General features: G+C 39.7%; 2 protein-coding genes and 1 long non-coding RNA gene across 5 annotated transcripts; all 3 read left to right on the forward strand.

Annotated features, from left to right (window-relative positions):
- The first annotated feature begins 210 nt into the window (after nucleotides 1–210).
- On the forward strand, nucleotides 211–1850 carry LOC135581249 (homeobox-leucine zipper protein HOX20-like). 2 transcript variants are annotated; one of them, XM_065130478.1, is made up of 3 exons: nucleotides 211–651; nucleotides 753–1138; nucleotides 1238–1850. In XM_065130478.1, the coding sequence occupies exons 1-3, from the start codon at nucleotides 597–599 to the stop codon at nucleotides 1682–1684; spliced, it is 888 nt and encodes a 295-aa protein (XP_064986550.1). In that variant the 5' UTR covers nucleotides 211–596; the 3' UTR covers nucleotides 1685–1850. The 2 variants fall into 2 exon arrangements, with proteins under 2 accessions (XP_064986550.1, XP_064986549.1); XM_065130477.1 differs by having other exon boundaries at nucleotides 218–651; nucleotides 750–1138.
- A 1462-nt stretch (nucleotides 1851–3312) lies between these two features.
- Nucleotides 3313–7556, forward strand: LOC135625542 (uncharacterized). Of its 2 annotated transcripts, none has more exons than XR_010492097.1 (3): nucleotides 3313–3466; nucleotides 5776–5972; nucleotides 6047–7556. It is a non-coding gene; the product is annotated as an uncharacterized LOC135625542 (long non-coding RNA). The 2 variants fall into 2 exon arrangements; XR_010492098.1 differs by having other exon boundaries at nucleotides 3346–3723.
- Nucleotides 7557–12159: 4603 nt separating this feature from the next.
- Nucleotides 12160–18621, forward strand: LOC135625543 (exosome complex component RRP4 homolog). Its single transcript, XM_065130479.1, has 7 exons — nucleotides 12160–12463; nucleotides 12719–12820; nucleotides 13241–13286; nucleotides 13553–13642; nucleotides 15555–15620; nucleotides 15757–15825; nucleotides 17934–18621. Exons 1-7 carry the CDS (start codon nucleotides 12303–12305, stop codon nucleotides 18393–18395), a joined length of 996 nt encoding a protein of 331 aa, XP_064986551.1. The 5' UTR covers nucleotides 12160–12302; the 3' UTR covers nucleotides 18396–18621.
- The last annotated feature ends 1137 nt before the right edge of the window (nucleotides 18622–19758 follow it).

The raw sequence follows: 19758 nt of genomic DNA on the forward strand, positions 1-19758 counted from the left end.
TTAACATGGTCTTGTAACAAATATGTATGTGTTGGTGTATATATGTATATCAAGATCTAAATAGGTTTTAGAAAATGTTATATTTACATTATATTATGATAGTATTGAAGAAAAAAGAGTGACAAAATCTTCATTTTATTGGGGTTTCATTTCAAGCTCTCATTTCAGTTCCATTTCCTCCTATACAAAAGGGCTTTGATGCTGCCTTGTATTATTTATAGGCACAGGGAGTCACCCAGCTCTCAGTTCTGCCATCTCTCTCTCTCTCTCTCTCTCTCTCTCAACCTATGTGATACTGAGCTATGACGAGTCTCAGGGAGCAGGTAGTTTATGGTGATGGGTTCTGAGGAGATGGAGCAGGAGAGAGGAAGAGCGGTCGTGGAGGAGACCACCCACCTTCCCTCCTCTACTCTTTCTCTCACACCCACACAACTGCTTCCTCGGCCGGTGATGATGAGAGTCATCCACACTCGCCTCCCTTAGAAGAAGAAGAAGAACAACAACAACGCTTGTCTGAGCGTGAGACATACAGTGCCTTCGTTTTCTGCGTTCCGCATCACTACCTCTGGCTTTTGCATCCTTCTACAAGACCAGACATGAAGAGAACGCTCGGTACCTCAGATAATTCTCTGATCCACAACTGCTCCTCCGGTACTTGTTGCCCAACTCTTCTTGCTTCTCAGATCTCTTTGTCATCGTGTATAAATCTCGAAAGGAAAAGAAGCGAGAGCTGATGACGTCTTGGTTAGCAGGAGAAGACCAGGAAGACGTGTATGGCGGAGACTTCCAACCGATCATGGAAGGGCTGGACGAAGACGACGGCGGCGGCGACGAGGAGCTGTGTGCCGCGGCGGCGGCAGGGGGAGGAGCGAAGAAGCGCCGGCTGAGCACGGAGCAGGTCAGAGCTCTGGAGAAGAACTTCGAGGTGGAGAACAAATTGGAACCGGAGCGCAAGGTGCGGCTGGCCAAGGAGCTCGGCCTTCAGCCCCGGCAGGTGGCCGTCTGGTTCCAGAACCGCCGAGCCCGGTGGAAGACCAAGCAGCTGGAGCACGACTACGCCGCCCTCAGGACCAGCTACGACGCGCTCCGCCTCGACTTCGACTCCCTCCACCGCGACAAGGAATCGTTGCTCTCGCAGGTGAACTGCGCAAACCATCCGGAAACCGATCCCGGACTTAATTGATTTGTTGTACGACGTGACATGAACCTGATCTCCTCATCTTCCACCACGGCGCAGATAGATGATCTGAAGGCGAAGTTGGCCGAAACCGAGGGCTTGAGCTTGAGCTTCTCTTCCTCGGCGAAAGAAGGGCCGGCGGTCCCCGAAACCGCAGCCAAAGCCCCGGAATCGGAGGACCCACCGGCTGCGATCTGCAAGGACGGATCGTCGTCCAGCGACTCGAGCGCCGTCGTGAACGACGCAGCCATAGCCAACGACGAGAACAGCCCTCAGTTGACCACAGCCTCCGATATGTTTTCGGCAGCGACGGCAGGGGCGTCCGGGGAACTCGGCAGCGATTCGTCCATGTTGCTGAATTCGGACTCGAGGCCGAGGTTCTTCTGTCAGCACCACGAGGTCTTGAAGATGGAAGAGGAAGAGCTCCTCGGTGAGCCCTGCTGCAGCTTCTTCTCCGACGAGCAAGCGGCGACGCTCAACTGGTACTACTCCGACCATTGGAACTGAGACTCTCGAGTGTGTGTAGGGGGGGGGGGGGAGAGGAGCCGAGAATAATATCCAAAAATTGGAGGGTCTTTTCATAAAAGTTTTGTTAAATACGATTGTATGTACCACTCGCTTCAAATATTATATTTTGTAGAGCCAAAACAAAACAAAACAAAATCTTTGAGCCCTATAGAAGCGTGAGAACAGATGGGAGAAAAAAGGAATTAAATATTAAAAAAAGAAGCAATTTTATTAGAAAATTATTAGGCAAAATGTTAATTAATTTGGATAATTTTAAATTTGGGTAAAGTAAACAAACCTCTTTAATCCTCATCAAAATATATGCAACCAATCACATGGGTCCTTTTTGTGAAGGGCAGTAAGTATCCTTCCCTCCCTACTCAATTAAATTAGTAGTGTTGTGTGCTGCATGGTTTTGGTGACATTTGCCACCAACAAAATTTCTCATGTCAATCCTGAAAAGAGAAATCAAATCTAAAACTCGTGTATCGTAAAACGATCGGGCGAATCAAGGCGTTCGCTGGCTCGGTGGAGCAGCCAACTCCGGCATTGCGACTTGGTTTGGAGGTTTCCGTGACGTGGCCTCGGGTGCAGTCAACAGCCCCCATTTGTTTGCATTCGGTGGTGGGACCAATTTGGGCATCTCGGCCACGCTACACACGGACAGAGGAGGCATTACCTTTCCCATTGGTCCTTGTCATCGTCTTTGAGTCACAAATAAATCAACGTGCCGTGGGCTCCACACGATGGGGATTTCAATGAGGATGGAAAAGTACTCCTCTGTTGATTAATGAAGATCTAATGTATATATATATATATATATATATATATATATTATAACTCGCATTTTACAGTAATATCCAGCTAAACCATGAGACTTAGATCAAGTCGTCGAGTCCAATTTACTGCTATCTCAAAAATGTTTAAGTGTCGGAGGAGGCGTAACGGGCGAAATATCCCGATATGTTTGTGGGAAGAGAAGCACGAAAGAGACTGACCATCTCCTCCGCCCTCTCCGGCCTCGCCATTTTTCCTCGGCAGATTCTGCTGCGAAAGCTTGACAACAACACTGCCTTGTTTGGATGTGCGAGTCAGAGACACGCATTCAATGCAAGCTGTCATCGGCATGCCCTGTTGGTGGAATCACATGCTCCTCCTCCGTAGAGTTGCTGTCACCTCTCTCTCTCTGACCTGTGATCCTCTCTTCATCACTATTGTAAGAGGAATCTGCCTGCCTTGGTTCTCGGTGGTGAAGCATTTCGGAGCAAGGATAGCCAAGTAGATGATATTATAATAAATACTTAGAAGAGTCAAAGCAATAATATTTAATGTCTGAGGGAATAACCTATAGGTATATAATATAGCCATATAGCCATATAAGTTAATGAAATATATTTTTTTCACATTAAGAATTTAAGAGCAATCGGTCCATTTCAAGCTTACTTCTTAATGTTCATTTTAATGCACTAAGCAATAGATAATGCTTCAAGGTAGTAAAACTCTCTCAAGTGAACTGAACGGGCCTCGGCGCCGAGGTGGGACAAGCGCAGCCCACCTGATTAAAATCAGACACGACTGTCTTGGATCTGAGCCCAACATAAGTCACGGGATGTGGTTCGATCGAACCAAATGAAGGAATCCCCTCTCTCACACGCAACTAAATCAATTGACACGCGTGCCATGAGAAGACTCCTGGAAACCTAATCGGCCAACGGCGGCAGCGTCTTCCTCTCCATCGGCGAATGGCGGCGGCAATGTCTTCCTCAAACGGGCTCATCGTCGGTATTTCTTCGCCTCGTCGTAGCCGTCTTCCCGCTTCCTCCATGCGCCGGCGTTTTCCCTTCTCCTCCCGACGTCGGCGTCTTCTTTCTGTGTCATCCTTTCACCCCCGCGGCCAGCGTCTTCTCCCCCTTCGCTTCGCCGCAGCCGCCGCAGCAACCCTCTTCCGTACCTCCTCCTCCCTCTCCTTCTCCTCGGATCCTTCATCCTTGCCCCCCTCCGAACTGACAGCAACCCCCTCTTCATCCTCCTCCTTCTACGTAAATTGTTTTATTAATATAGATTTGAACAAGCATTATTTGGTCCTTTAAATGAATACTATGTTTCTTTTTTTGTTTTAGCGATTATATCTATTAATCATGATGTATACTTTTAAAATTTTAAGAAGCATCTCTCTTCACTCGGGCCAGCGTCTCGGGCGTTTTGATACCTTGGCGGCGTTTTAACACCTTGGCGTCGTTTAATGTCTGTCGACCTCGAGCACACTGCTAGAGAAACAACTTGGTTCACATGTTTGGTTCCATTTAATTATTGAGACCCATGCATGTTGCCACACTTGGTCGATGTTAGTTTTCATGCTTGGTCCTTTTATGTGCATATTTGAATTCATCTGAACCAAATTGAGCACATCACAGCTCCACAAAAAATCATTGAATTTGAGCTGCATTGGTTATATATGTATTCTAAAAATGTTATGAGATTCAAGTGAGATTGTCATGATTCAATTTTAACCTAAACATGTTTCAGCTGCATTCCCTCACATCAAGTTCTATGCTTAAACTAACCTGTCCGTGAGTCCCTCATGCATAAATGTCTGCCTGCATGTACACGTTTGATTGCATGCCATTATTTTATTATATCAATCTTTTGATCCCATTATTATTTTTTTGTTGCTTACCACATAAGTCGGTCGGTTCTCAAATGGTTATGAATGCCAAATAAGTTTGTAATGTGACTTTTGATTATCGTTACCTATTTGTTGCTCAGACATAATAATACATGTGCAATTTAGTTATCAGATAGAACCACGCACATGGGAACATTGCACATATTTCCTGTCTGTTTTTGGCTCTTGTGGTAACTTCATCAAATGCGTGCTGATTCTGGTGTCTTGCATTGAACCACAGTAATGAATTGTTGGACCTCCTTTCGCATGTATACTAATTATACTTACAGAATGCATTTATATATTCAATTTTGAGGCTAAGAGATTGTCTATATTAATGGATTTGGAGAGGGCAGTTAGGTACTAGAAGCTATTAGGACCTGTCACTGTCTCTTAATGCTCTCCTCTGTCACTAAAAGTACAAGCTGAGTGAACAATTAGAATGTGACATGATTTCCGAACCCCAAAATAGACCCAAAATCTCAATGTGTTTGGTTAGGTATAACCTTACATCTTTATGTCGACATAATGTGGTCTCCTCTGCAGGCTGATAGTAACTCTCTTGGCAACTTGATACATATTTGTACATCAAAGCATATCGGTGTGCTTATATTTGAATTACCATTCTTGTATTTATACTAGTAGCAATAGAAAAACATTTAAATGTTCTTAATTCAACCACAGGTGTTTTCTTACACAGAGTTCATTGACGCAAAAGATGCATATAGCTGATCATGAATAGTTACACTATGACTTTTATTGTTGTTGTGCTTGTTTGCACTTGCTGGTTTTATTGGGAAATTCTCACTGATTTAGGCTATGTTGGTGAAACTTTTCAATAAGAAATATTTTTTTCTTTATTAATGACATCAAGATATTTTCTAATACTGTAGCTGAAGCTATTTGCACGAGCAGTCTTTCTATAAAATTAAGTTCCTTTATCAACATAGAACCAAATAAACTAGTAGCATTTCTTGATCAAGGCGGCTTTCTTACCTCTTGGTTCATTTTTTGGAAAATCTGTTGCCTTTCTAAGGTCTTTCAGCGAAGTTGTAATTTTTTGTCAAGTTGTATTAACAATGGCATCTTTAGCCTGTTCAACCTCACAGCTAACTTTTTTGTTAATTTCTTAAACAGTGTCTTTTCTACTTACCTGTCTTTCTAGACTTGTAACTAGGTCATCTCTTTACATTCATGATGAAAAGGTTCAATTATTCTGCAAGTGCTCACTTGAAATGTTTCAGGTTTTAGTTGTAGTAGGACATTAGTGAATCTGATGTTAGATAAAACAGTATGCATCTTTGACTTAGTCTGAATTCTGAAGTACCCCTTGCAAGTCATTGACTGATGTTCAACCTATTAGTACAATCTTGAATATCATCCGTATATGATCAACGTAATGAATGCCATTGCCACTCTTATGCAGCATGTTTGATGAAGATACATTTGATATGATTTTCTAATTGCTGCGGGGATATAGTGTGCTTCACAGTTTCTAAAGCTCCTAACTACAATAGAGAAATAGTGGAAGGTAGTGTCAGTGCGCATGTGTCACATCAAGCCATTGTTTCAGTGGTGTAGAATTGCATGGATGGAAGTGTGATAATAAGTAAATTATCCAAGGTATTCTTATCAACTCTCATACACCATTTAGAGATTTATCTCTGAAAGAAATGGCTTATGGAAATTGAATGCAGGTGGATTAACATGAGTGGTAGAGGAACGTCGTCGGATCAGATGATTAGTTGAAAGTTTTCAACTTCCTTCTGGTTGGAAGCAGATACAGAAAACATATTAGTTTTGGTGCCCTCGATTTGAGGTAGAAGAGGAATCTGAACATAGAGCATCCAGCAATTAGACTACTTTTTCTTGTATTTTTCTGCAAACAGTACGTGATACTGCATCAAAAGATCATGTTTTCGGTGCAAAAGAGGCTCTTTCGCTGTCATCTACCAAGTAACAAGTCCACTATCCATCTTTCCTCCTATCAACTTTGCAGTCTGTTTAACTTCTCCACTGCTAAAGACCAAAGATCAGAGCATAGATCCAACTTTATAGTGGTTGACTCCCTTCAATCATGTGAACTTTCCTCGGAGAAGGCTGCAAAAACAGCCAAGTATCACCCCTGTCACAAAAGTTCTTTGAGTCTTTCCATTGAGTTCTTTAAGCAGAGCGGTTGGAGTGATGCACAAGTCATGAAACTTATCCAGAGGTCACCGCAGTTGCTGCGTACTAAGGTAGAGACTGTCCTGAAGCCCAGAATGAGATCTTTGAAGGACATGGGATTTTCTGACACTGAAATAGTTCAGCTGGTTTCTTCATGTCCATCTGTACTACTTATATGTGATATCCAACCAAAGATCGACTTCTGGAGGTCACTACTTGGTTCAAATGAGAGGTTACTGAAAGCCTCTAAGAGGAACTTGTTTCTACTTTCTTCTAGCTTGGCCCGGAAGATAGAACCTAATATATCTCTCTTAAGGGAATGTGGCATCAGTGACAAATGCATCGCGAATACGGTGGTGACAGGGCCAGCCATTTTGGGTCGATCAAACAAATGTATGAAGGAAGCTATCAAATATGTCGAGGAGTTGGGTGTGCCATGTAACTGTAGAATGTTCCCTTATGCACTTAGAATAGTCGCTAGCATGAGCCGATCCAGGTTTGATGCTACCTTTGCAACCCTGATGAACTTTGGGTTCTCCCAGTCAGACGTCATTGATGTATTCAGGAAGCAACCAACCGTTTGGGTTTTCTCAAAGAAGAACATTTGTGACAAGATGACTTTCCTGATGAAGGAAGCTGGTTGTGAGCTGACATATATCATTTCCCATCCTGCAATTCTTATATACAGCTTGGAGAAGAGGTTGAAACCTCGATATGAAATTCTGAATTTTCTTGAGCAGAATAAATTGCTGGATAAAGTAAATGGCCTGATAACCATGATAATGCTATCGGAAAAGAAGTTCCGAAATAAATTTCTTTTCCTGCTTCGCGAGGAGAAATATATTGCTCTATATGATTCCTATGTTGCTGCTGTGCATGGAAAGCGCCATGTTGTTGTGGAAAATTAGGATTGCAAGTGCTTCCTTTGACAAAGTGTGAACCTATTGCATACTGACTGTATTATTTAATCATGTAAAATTTGTGACAATTTAAATTCTCTAAGAGTAACTTCTTACGGTAGAACGTCCATGTTGATTTTGAGATTTCTTTTCTCTTTATTCTTCGGTACAACAAAAGATACTGATTCTTTAATGCATAAATATAGAGAACCAAGGGGGAGAAGTCATTATTTAAGAAAGAAACAAAGGTAACTAAAATATTTCAGTTCTGTCAGTTGGTCATTCTCCACTTCATCGAGAGCTAGTTAATTAGGAGAGTATGAATAAGGACACTTGAGAAGGTAGCCATTCCCAAATGTATGCATGATATTAAATGTATTTGATTTGAAGATATCCTCCAACCCTTATAAATATGCATGAGATCAACGTGCTCTATTGTGAGATTTATTATTATAGTATCAACTGTCACCTCTCTCTCTGTCTCTCTCTCTCTCAGCCCGTGACTGCATGCATCCCAATATTCGTTCTGGTAATATCCAGACTCACACATTAAGAATTTAAGAGCCATCGGTCCATCTCAAGCTTGTTTCTTAGTGTTCAATTTAATGCACTAAGCAATAGATATGTTTTAAGGTAACAACACTCTCTCAAGTGAAGTGAACGGGTCTCGGCGCCCCCCTGAATCAAATCAGAGAGGACTATATTGGATCTGAGCCCAACATAAGTCACTGGATCTGGTTCGATGGAACCAAATGAAGGACTCTCCTCTCTCACGCACAACTATATCGATGGCCACGCGTGCAATGAGAAGACTCGTGGAAACCTAATCAGCCACCGGCGGCACCATCTTCCTCTCCATCGGCGAATGGCGGCGGCAGCAATGTCTTCCTCAGCGGGCTCATCGTCGGTATCTCTCTTCTCCTCCTCCTCCTCCTTTGCCGTCGCCCACTCTGCCCCAACCGCCTCCCTCCATCTTCCCGCCCACACATTCGCCGCCAGCGTCCCCTCTTCTTCGCCTCGTCGTAGCCGTCTTCCCCCTTCCTCCCTGCGCCGGCGTTTTCCCTTCTCCTCCCTACGTCGGCGTCTTCTTTCTTTGTATCATCCTTTCACCCCCGCGGCCAGCGTCTTCTCCCCCTTCGCTTCGCTGCAGCCGCCCCAGCAACCCAACCGACAAAGACAGCCACCTCAACCGACAGCAACCCTCTCCCGTACCTCCACCTCCCTCTCCTTCTCCTCGGATCCTTCATCCTTGCCCCCCTCCCAACTGACAATCACCCCCTCTTCATCCTCCTCCTTCTACGTAAATTGTTTTTTTAATATAGATTTGAACAAGTATTATTTGGTCCTTTAAATGAATACTATGTTTCTTTTTTTTTTGTTTTAGCGATTATATCTGTTAATCATGATGTATACTTTTAAAATTTTAAGAAGCATCTCTCTTCACTCGGGCGTGGAAAGAAATGGCTAATGGAAACTGAATGCAGGTGGGTTAACGTGAGTGGTAGACGAATGTCCTCTGATCAGATGATTACTTGAAAGTTTTCAACTTCCTTTTGGTTGTAAGCAGATACAGAAAATATATTAGTTTGGGTGCCCCTGATTTGAGGTAGAAGAGGAAGCTGAACATAGAGCAGGCAGCAATAAGACTACTTTTCTTGTATTTTTCTGCAAACAGTACGTGATACTGCTTCAAAAGATCATGTTTTTGGTGCAAAAGAGGCTCTTTCGCTGTCTCCCAAGTAACAAGTCCACTATCCATCTTTCCTCCCATCAACTTTGCAGTCTGTTTAACTTCTCCACTGCTAAAGACCAAAGTTCAGAGCATAGTTCCAACTTTATTGTGGTCGACTCCCTTCATTCATGTGAACTTTCCTCAGAGAAGGCTGCAAAAAAAGCCAACTATCACACCTGTCACAAAAATTCTTCGAGTCTTACCATTGAGTTCTTTAAGCAGAGCGGTTGGAGTGATGCACAAGTCATGAAACTTATCCAGAAGTTACCGCGGTTGCTGCGTACTAAGGTAGAAACTGTCCTGAAGCCCAGAATGAGATCTTTGAAGGACATGGGATTTTCTGACACTGAAATAGTTCAGCTAGTTTCATCATGTCCATCTGTACTAATACGTGATATCCAACCGAAGATCAACTTCTGGAGGTCACTACTTGGTTCTAATGAGAGGTTACTGAAAGCCTCTAGGAGGAACATGTTTCTACTTACTTCTAGCTTGGCTCGGAAGATAGAACCTAATATATCTCTCTTAAGGGAATGTGGCATCAGTGACAAACGCATTGCGTATATGGTGGTGACAAAGCCGACCATTATTGGTCGATCAAACAAATATATAAAGGAAGCTATCAAATATGTTGAGGAGTTGGGTGTGCCATGTAACTGTAGAATGTTCCCTTATGCACTTAGTATAGTCACTGGCATGAGCCGATCCAGGTTTGATGATACCTTTGCAACCCTGATGAACTTTGGGTTATCCCGGCAAGACGTCATTGCTGTATTCAGGAAGCATCCAACCATTTGGGTTTTGTCAAAGAAGAACATATGTGACAAGATGACTTTCCTGATGAAGGAAGCTGGTTGTGAGCTGACATATATCGTTTCCCATCCTGTGTTTCTTGCATGCAGCTTGGAGAAGAGGTTGAAACCTCGATATGAAATTCTGAATTTTCTTGAGCAGAATAAATTGCTGGATAAAGTATATGGCCTGCTGTCCCTGATAACGTTATCTGAAAAGAAGTTCCGTAAGAAATTTCTTTTCCTGCTTCGTGAGGAGAAATCTATTGCTCTGTATGATTCCTATTTGAAATCTGTTGCTCTATAGGATTCCTATGTTGCTGCTGGGCATGGAAAGCACCATGTTGTTTGGGAAAATTAGGATTGCATGTGCTTCCTCAGACAAAGTGTGAACTTATTGCACTCTTATTTAATCATGTTAAATTTGTGACAATTTAAATTCTCCAAGGAGCTTCTTTTCTTTTGTTCTTTGGTACAACAAAAGATACGGATTCTTTTATGCAGAAATATGGAGAAGTCTTTACTCAAGAAAGATATAAAGGTAACTAAAATATTTCAACTCTGTCAGCTATCTGTGTCAACTTGGCATCAGTCATATTAATAAACTTCATGATTCTGTTGGAATATGTGAAGCTGATGACAGTGCTGTCATTTAGATGATTGAGATCTAGTTAATTATGAGAGTATGAATAAGGACACTTGAAGGTAGCCATTCCCAAATGTATGTATGACATTAAATGTATTTGATTTGAAAATATCCTCTAACCCTTATAAATAGTTGTAGTCATGATATATGAAATGTGCAGAGAGAAATATAGTTGTGTGAGGACTCTTCTTTGTCATAATCCCATCACCTCTCCACCGTCCCTAAATTATTACATCTCTATCTATATATGAGCCTCTCTTGTTACAGTAAGTGGTGTCACTGGTTATGCTCGCTCATGATTTGTAGTACATATATATCTGATATATGAAAAGAATAAGAATTTTTTTAAAAATAATTTTAAAATAATTGTGCCATCCTTTTGAAGCATATCATGCTTGAGTGATACCTATTTTATCTCACATATGCATGTACATGTTTGATGCATGGTAAATGATTCATATTCCTATTGATACATTTATGGAATCATCATGTATATGTAGGTGCGTGCTTGATGCATGATCGACAGACATGAGTTATCTACTTAGGTTGGTATAGAGATCATGGTTATACCCCCGTATGATAGAAGCTTTACGCCCATCATGCAATAAGTAGCACTCATTGGGTCGAATACTTATTTCACTCTGCAAGTATGATCTATTGTCTTGTGATTATACGATTGATTGATTCAACTAACAATACAATAATATGATCATATAATGGTATAGTTATGTAATGATATGTTACAAAATGGCATGCGAGTTTAATAAGATAAAAGAATCCGGATGATCCTTATCAATTATAGGAGGGCTACTACATTAAAGTGCAATTCTTTTTAGGGATTAGCAAGTCATTAGATGTAGTAATTAAATAATTTTTCTATCTATCGTTGGAAAATGAACTCAGTCCATCGGAATAATACCTTTCCATCTATTGTTGGAGTGTACTATCGGATATTCGGCTATATAAAGATGATTATTATAATATGCTTAGATGGTTAAATTTTATGTATACTATGGTACATCATGCGATAATTATGAGACTTATTATGTAGTTTATTTTTATTCGTTTATCGAAAGAAGCATCCATCAATGACAAATATGGATGAAGTACATAGATATGACTAACTATATTTGTCGATAATATCATATGCATTTTGTGATGTGAATATGAACATTAATTAATCAAATGATTTTATATTTTTATTTATTATTATCTAACTTGTATATTATATTCATAGTTAATTCATTATGATATTTGATCAAAATGTTGTTATTATCTTTTCTCGAACACTATTGCCTAAGAGCATGTGTTTATCCAAAACTATTTTTACAGATTTCAGTAAAAAATATTTAAAAATAGTATGTTGATAGTTTCAAAGTTAACAAGCAAACAAAGTCGTTATCGGGGGAGTGAGATTATACTGAAACAATATATATATATATAAACAACTCTGTGTAATAAATTCATTTATAATAAGGAGTTATTTGTAAGATTAAAAAAAAAATATTAAATTGTTTTTTATTTTTTGCTAGAAAAGACTTCGTCTTTCTGGTTAGGTTAATTTTGTGAGCGAAGTCGGCCGTGTTGTTGTCTACTCGTTCGGCCGCTCTCATTCGCCATCGATTTCTGGTTGTTGTCACTCGCGGCCCAAAACCCCGAGCCTCCCCGCTTTCCCTTACAATCTCGCTTCTCGGAAGAGCAACGGCAGCCAGGCGGCGGATGACTACCATGCTGCGAGAGTTGCGGCTGTCGCTGAACCAAACCCAGCGGGTGCGCCTTCAATCCGCTCTCCAGCGGCTCCAGGACATGGCTTCCCTCGCCTCCGCCGTTACCGTCGTCGCCGACACCATCCCCGTCAACCACGAAGACAGCATCCTTAAGTGTGTGCGCTTTCTGACCCACAAGAACCTTCGTTCTCTCTCTCTTCCTCCTCCATCTTCTTCTTGGTTTTCTCCACATCCTCCTCTCTCCTTGCGAACTGTTTTAATCATCTCCTTCGTCCTTCTTTTCCATGTTTCGGTGAAGATTTGCAGTCATTTTGTCTTCTGTTAATGGTCTTTTTGTTGCGGTCGTCCCTATTTATCTTACGCTTTCCTCCTATCTCATGGTTGCTCCTGAATTCGTGTGATGGTCAGGGGCCATGGGACGTCCGATCTCAACGGCGAAGTAGTGGCCACTCTCTGTGGTGTGGTTGAGCGAGTAAACAAATTGGTGTATGTCCGTGCTCAGAGAGCCAGGTACTGATACTGTGCCTTCCTCTTCTCCTAATTTTGCACTATTTCTGTTCTTGATGTTGTAATCCTTTATGCTTGTTAAATGTTCTGTTTAGTTGGTCAAGAATCATCATGCTGCATGACTTAGTCGATTGTATCCGTATATTTTCTTAATTCTCTTTTGTACTAATTTGCAAAAATCCTTGATTCATAGACACCCAGGTCAAGTGTGTCAACTACAATAAGATTCTTTGTTTTTCCAATACTCCACTTATCAACCGCATTGATTTCTTTTAGCAGAAGAATTTGTTGTAACTAAAGTGCTGTATTGTCTCTCAGTGAGGACATCTGTTTAGTGACTAGATGATGCTGTCTTTCTTCCTCATATGATATGTTTGATTTGTTGTTTCATGACTTACAAATGAAAAATTATTTTCCTTGTAGGTACAAACCAGAGGTTGGAGATATAATCGTCGGCCGAGTCATTGAGGTCTTGTTGCTTTATGATAAATCTATATATACATTTCTTTTTGCTATCACATAAAATATATAAACAATTTATCATTATCTGAATTATAATAAGACAAAAAAATCTTATTTAAGATGGTTATCAGTGGATATTTGACTATCATAAAATTATAATATATGTGCAGTCAGCAGCAAATCGTCAATTGACTTAGCAACATGGCTTGTAATATTTCCTCTTTTCATTTTCATCTGTTATTTTGTTAAATGATTCTACATTGTGTCTTGTAGATTGCTCCAAAACGCTGGAGATTAGAGATAAATTTTAGTCAAGATGCAGTATTGATGCTTTCGTCAATGAATCTTCCAGATGGTATTCAGGTGAGATCAAATTCTTGTCTCCTCTTCAAGCTCTGAGCTCTTCATATATTGGAGAACAGAGGTTCTTATTTTTATATTTATTATATTGTGTCAGGTTATCACTACATAACCAATTATAAACAATTCAGAAGTTCTCGCATCTTGTATAACATGGATTTTATAATAGAGCTATTGTTGGTGCATGCTAAAAGAACTGTTTGTTGTACCTATGTCAGTAATTTCATCAAGAAAGTAATGTGCATCTGACTGCAGAATATCTGGGTGAGGAGCACCAAAAATTTCCCAATGTGGTATCTGACTCTAGATGATAAAATGATTATCTATAAAGCACCTGCAGCATATCTATATTTGAATGGTTTACTGTGACTTATCATTGTTCTTGGACAACATGGAAAGCACAGTGATGAATCTGTAAACCAATAAAAAGTACGGGAAGTGATGCCTTGCTGATTAGGATTTTTTTTTGGGAATTTGATTTGTTGTATAATGCATAGTCCTGATATTTGAAATCTAATAAACATCTTTAGGTGAAGTAGAGACAAAATATTTATATATGTCTTTACTTAATGCTACAATATGATTTATATTTTTTGACAATGAAAATTGAACTGTATATTTGCTGCCACAATAACTGTACACATGCATGCTTATTGTTGAATCTGTATTTATTGTACAATCTTGTGTTAGGCAGCTGATAGCTAGTGTAAGACTTACCTCCTTAGGCTTGGGGCCTTAACTCTTTTTTTTATTGTTGTTAATGTTTCTTGACACTATCATGTAATGTCATGGTGGCATCAGTTAAATAACTTCATAGCAACATTAACAATGAACACATTAATGAAGGGAAATTAGGTATAGGTAGCTTTTAAGGGAGGCGTGTCCTGAGGTAGTTTTATAAGACTGTCTTTGCCAGAAAAAAAAGCATGAACATGAAAAATCTTGCTAATAACTATGGTGTAATTGTTTGAGAGTGCAAATTATTTGTCACTAGAAAATACAGTTTTATATATTGAAAAAAAAATGATTGCTTGATTTTGCCAAACTCCATTGAATCTATAGTGGCAAAGATTCTTAGTACTTTATATATCTTTTGTTTGCACCATTGATTTTAAGTCATCGAGTGTGTGTAAACAAATATAAAATATTATTGAGTTGTCTTTTTTTGGCATCTATATGAAACATAATAAATTTATTTTTATCTCAGTTTTAGGATCATCTTGGCATACACAAGGATAGTTGTACATGTTTTAGAGAGGTGGGTTTTGCCAAAGATTGCTGACCATTGTTTACCGGTCTGATCAAGGACCTGTATTGGACCATATGGTTTGGTAATGGTTGGTGACCTGTTTTTGTTTACTTTTTCATACAATACTGGACAGTATGGGTCAACATACTACTCGGTGGTTTATGATGCGATACCAGTATGATAAATTACCGAAACTGATAGCATATCAAGTGTCATCCTTGCATTTTGCTTTCACTAGTGAGTAGGTAGATAGATTTCATAGCATGGATGAAACTAAGATCACATTGTTTCATTGAGTAATTGAAAAAGGCTTGGAGAAATGGAGGTCTTACTATATTATGATAGATAAAGCAAAAAAAATGTAATTGTAAGAATAAAGAAGTCTAGAAAAAATAATGCATTATATATTCTCTACTTTGTGTTTTAGGTTCAGTTAAGCAACTTGTTTATTTGCTGCAGCATTTCCATAGAGCTATTTGACACTCTAGGGGTGATTTTGTGGCTACTCTTTGCTTTACTTTTTTTCTCAGTAATATCTAGTTACTGCTTTCTTTTCCTAGTGCTCTGAGTTTCGTTCATATATTTCTCTATTCCTTTTTCCCCCTAACTATATTTTAGTATGGTTGAGCTAATCTGTTTCCTGGTTCACCTCATTCTAAATGATAGAGGCGGAGAACTGCAGTTGATGAACTCAATATGCGCAGTATCTTTGAAGAAAATGATGTAATTTGCGTAAGTAATTTATCTGTTGGTACAATGAGGAGTTGGTAAAATATGATTTCAGCCCATTAGTAAAGTCATCTGCATTGTTATTAATGAGACTTGCTGAATGATCTTTAGCTAATCTGTTTTACTTATTCAATTTCAGGCTGAAGTTCGTGGCTTTCAGCATGATGGGAGCCTGCACCTACAAGCAAGAAGTCAGAAATATGGAAAAGTAAATCATATTGTTATTATTTTGCATGTTCTTTAAAGTTATTTAACTATAACTTCATAGCTTATTGTCTCCAAAGTTTTTTAACCATGAAACTGAAGTTGCAAGAAATTACATAAGAGAACAAATGTGTTAGATCTGAACTCTTGAGATCATCATTGCAAATTTTGACAATGATCATGGATGGATGTGGGATTATTTGGGGATTGTAATCTCGCCTCTTTAAAAATCTTTGTTATCACTAGGACCCATTGGATCACTATATTCCTTTATAGGTGATGGATTCATATGGTTATGTAAACCCACCGTATTATTCCCTCCATCGATGTGCAATGTCGCACCATGGAATTAGATTTCTGCTGTGTACACAGTAGGTCCCAACATCGCCTGCACTTTTGAGAATAATTAATTCTCTGATATAATTAGTCATTGCAGCCCATGCAAGAAACAAGATGGACTTCACCCTAAGAAGGTCAGGTTATTGTTAGGATTGACAGTGGCACTAAGATGGTGGTTAATAATTCAACCAAAAACTTGAACTTGTGCAAGAGAACTTAGACAAGAATCCAAGAATTGAAAACACTCAAGCAATAAGAAATATATGCAAAACATTTTGTACTAGTTCAGCCAATGACTAATGTCCACTCCAGATTTCTTGTCACCAGAGGTCATGGATTTACACTGATGATCTTTGTTTCACCCGGGAAGGTCAAATAGCTTTTACAATTTTCTCCTTTCCAAGGATAATCTCATGCTTTAAGAATCACTCCTCTTTACAAGAATTTCTCGATTTCTCTTTTACTCAAATCCACTCAATTACAAGAAGACAAACATAGGTGAAGACTTAGATATATTGAAAGCCAAGGGATTACACCTTTACAACACGAGAAATGCTCAAAATCAATTGTGTTTTCTCTTTTTGCACTTGATACCTGAAGCCCGTACCTTGACGGGGATATTTATAGTTACCTAAGGTCCTCTCAACCATTTAAGAATTTCGTCACAAGGTTACGATTCTAGCTGTTAGAGATCCAATGGTCTTCTGATGGTGCCATCACCAGAGTGTCTACGCCTGATGTAACAGGCTCAGGGGTCAGTGCTGTTACACACGTAGGTGGTGCCATCGCCAGGCTTGGGTCAGCATTTTCTGGCATCCATTCATGACCTGTCATGCTGTTAATTTGCACATTTGTGTAATAGATCCATGATATTTCCAATGTTGTTTAGTCTAGTCCGCTTTAGGCTCTTAGATGAGTCAAAACTCTTTTTCTCCACGAGCCATTTTGACTCGATTATTTGCAAATCACTTGAGGAGATTAGTTCATTTAATTTATCAACTGAGTTATCCATCGTCAAAATTTGGCATCCAACAGTTATTTCTTTTTAGCTGCGAGAATGACACATAATATGCAGATCAACCTGACATCCAATGTGAGCCGACTTGATTATCAGTGTTAACGGAGTTAAAACCCGATTGGTTTCTTCTAATGTAGTTCTTGTTAATCTCGAGATCTATGAGACTGGCATAACCTATTGCAGCATCTTTGCATCTTCAGGAAGAACGTAAGACACTTGCATTCTTGTTGGTCAGATTTGTTTCTTTTATGGATGCTAAAAGTTAGCTGTTAATGTTTTGCTGTGAACAGGATATTTTCAGTCACCATTGTCTTGGCCTTTCTTCATAAAATTACCAAATGTTTTGTTAGTATACTTGAATTAGGATCTGACTGTTGCATGTTGTAGTATGTGTTCCTTGTACCAATATCATGAACAATCATCTTTATTGGCCTCGCTTATAACTGCATGCCTATACTTAAAAAATGTAGCTTGGGAAATAACCATGTAAGTGATCTCGAATAGTTAGATATGGGGGGTTAGGGAATTTATATTGTCTGGATTTCTTAGAATGAGAACTAGAGTTTGGGAGGACACAACATAAAGGCTGGTGGCATTTCTTTATATACCTCCTGACATAAGAAAGCTTTCCTCAGGCTGCTTTTGCTGTATTAGCTACATTGATTGAATCCATTTCATATTTGTGTATTATGTTTCAGTCTCTTCTCTTCTTTCTGTTATAATGTTATGATACTGGACGTGAAATGCTATTTCAGCTCGAGAGGGGTATGCTGCTTACTGTCCCAGCATATTTGGTGAAGCGTCGGAAGCAGCATTTTCACCATCTAGAAAACTATGGTGTTGACTTGATTCTTGGATGTAATGGATTCATCTGGGTCGGAGAACATGTAAATTCAAATGGAGAAAATGATATGATGGTAGACCAAGAGAACAGAGAAGGTCTAGTTAACAAATCCGAGGTGGGACAAGCAACATATGAAGTGCAAGAGCAAATCACACCACTTGAAATCAGGAAGCATGTATGTCGGGTTGCTAATTCCGTGCGTTTGCTCTGTGCCTTGGGCTTCAGTCTCACTGTTGAAGTGATTGTTGACACAGTTGAAGCAAGTATCTCATCAAATACAGATATAAAAGACATACTTGCAGCTGAATTTTATGTTCAGACTGCGGAGAGGGAGGTCCAGCGCAGAGTTTCCCTGACTAGAAGGAAGGGTTAATCCTAGGGTAAATCAAACATGTAGTTCGGCCGTTCAGAATGTCTTAGCTTCGGTGTTCCTGTATCCAAAGTAGTGTTAGTGCGTGAAGGGCTTGTGAAGCTATTCCAGAACTAGGCCGTTCTTGGACATCAAACCGCAACTTCTGTGTTTAATTGAGATTGATGACATGCCTATCAGAAAAGCCATGAACCGAGTTGTTAAATCCATGAAGTTTGACACCTTTCAACTGGTTTCAATCATGTTGATATGTTCTGCATCAGATAAATCAGCTGGTGGTTGGAACCCAAAAAGTGTGGTAATTGATGCCTTTACAATGTGTTTATGCTAATGTTTCCAGATCAGGATCAGTTATCTCTAATGTCTGTCAAGTTATGACCGAGGCATCTCTGCTTTTGTTTTGGATGATTTTGAAGTCAGCCTTCAGAATCCGCCAGTAATCAACATTATATAGGTATTGATATGTGAAGATACTGGAAAGAATTACTTCTTTCCCTGTGTGTGAAAAAGCCATGATTTCTCAATTATTTAGTGGTATGGTTTTTTTCTTCCCATTAGGTTTTATGCAAAGCAATATTGTTAGCGAGCATTTATATTTTAATATATCCTTATAATTACATTTAATAGTAATTTTACAAAAATGATATATATGTTCTAACTGCCATCCTGAATCCTCTCATTTGGATCACTTCCGACACCTAAAAATTCTAACCCACCTTAAATTGCTCCCATCGGAAGCTCTACTCCTTGAAAGTCTCATAAATGTTCATAATCTTACATTTTCCTTCTTTGTTTTTAGTATGCAAAATTTTAATTCTTATATTTTAAAAAATTATATTGATATTCTTGTAGTTAAAGGAAGTGAAATGGTTAGATTTTTTTTAATTATATTAATTTTTAGTGATAAAAATATAAAAATAAAAAAAATAATTTTAAGTTCGGACTACATCAATAGCGGACGCTAGTGTTCGTGGTGGTGCACCCCTCTCCCTTTCTCCTCGGTGGTGCACCCCTCTCGTCGCCCTCCACACCCCCTTGTCCTCTCCTTCTCTTTCTCTACTTGTCGCCCTCCATCGAGCAGCGGGTGCTAGTGTCGGTGGTGGCGCACCACTCTCCCTTTCTCTTCGGTGTCGAGCATGTCCGTCATTTTTCCACACCCCCTTGTCCTCCCTTCACCTTGTCGTTGTCTCCTGGTCCTGTTCCCTAACCTGCCCTCCCTTCACCCTCTCTTATCTCCTAGTCCTATTCTCTCACTTGCCCTCCCTTCATCCTTCTATCCAACTTATTCATCCCTCTTCATTGACCATGGATGGATGGAATGTTGATGAGTTCTTCGCTTACTTGGACATCTGACCGTTGACTTCCA

Source organism: Musa acuminata, chromosome BXJ2-10 (genome assembly GCF_036884655.1).
Source record: "Musa acuminata AAA Group cultivar baxijiao chromosome BXJ2-10, Cavendish_Baxijiao_AAA, whole genome shotgun sequence".
Taxonomy (NCBI): domain Eukaryota; kingdom Viridiplantae; phylum Streptophyta; class Magnoliopsida; order Zingiberales; family Musaceae; genus Musa; species Musa acuminata.

What these genes read in the sequence shown, in the direction of transcription:
- LOC135625543 (XM_065130479.1), top strand. Translation starts at nt 12,303, where the DNA reads ATGACTACCATGCTGCGAGAGTTGCGGCTGTCGCTGAACCAAACCCAG. An exon ending in CACGAAGACAGCATCCTTAA is followed by an intron (nt 12,464 to 12,718) that starts GTGTGTGCGCTT and finishes TGTGATGGTCAG; the next exon opens with GGGCCATGGGACGTCCGATC. An exon ending in AAGAAAATGATGTAATTTGC is followed by an intron (nt 15,621 to 15,756) that starts GTAAGTAATTTA and finishes ATTCAATTTCAG; the next exon opens with GCTGAAGTTCGTGGCTTTCA.
- LOC135581249 (XM_065130477.1), top strand. Translation starts at nt 597, where the DNA reads ATGAAGAGAACGCTCGGTACCTCAGATAATTCTCTGATCCACAACTGC. An exon ending in GATCCACAACTGCTCCTCCG is followed by an intron (nt 652 to 749) that starts GTACTTGTTGCC and finishes CGTCTTGGTTAG; the next exon opens with CAGGAGAAGACCAGGAAGAC. An exon ending in AGGAATCGTTGCTCTCGCAG is followed by an intron (nt 1,139 to 1,237) that starts GTGAACTGCGCA and finishes ACCACGGCGCAG; the next exon opens with ATAGATGATCTGAAGGCGAA.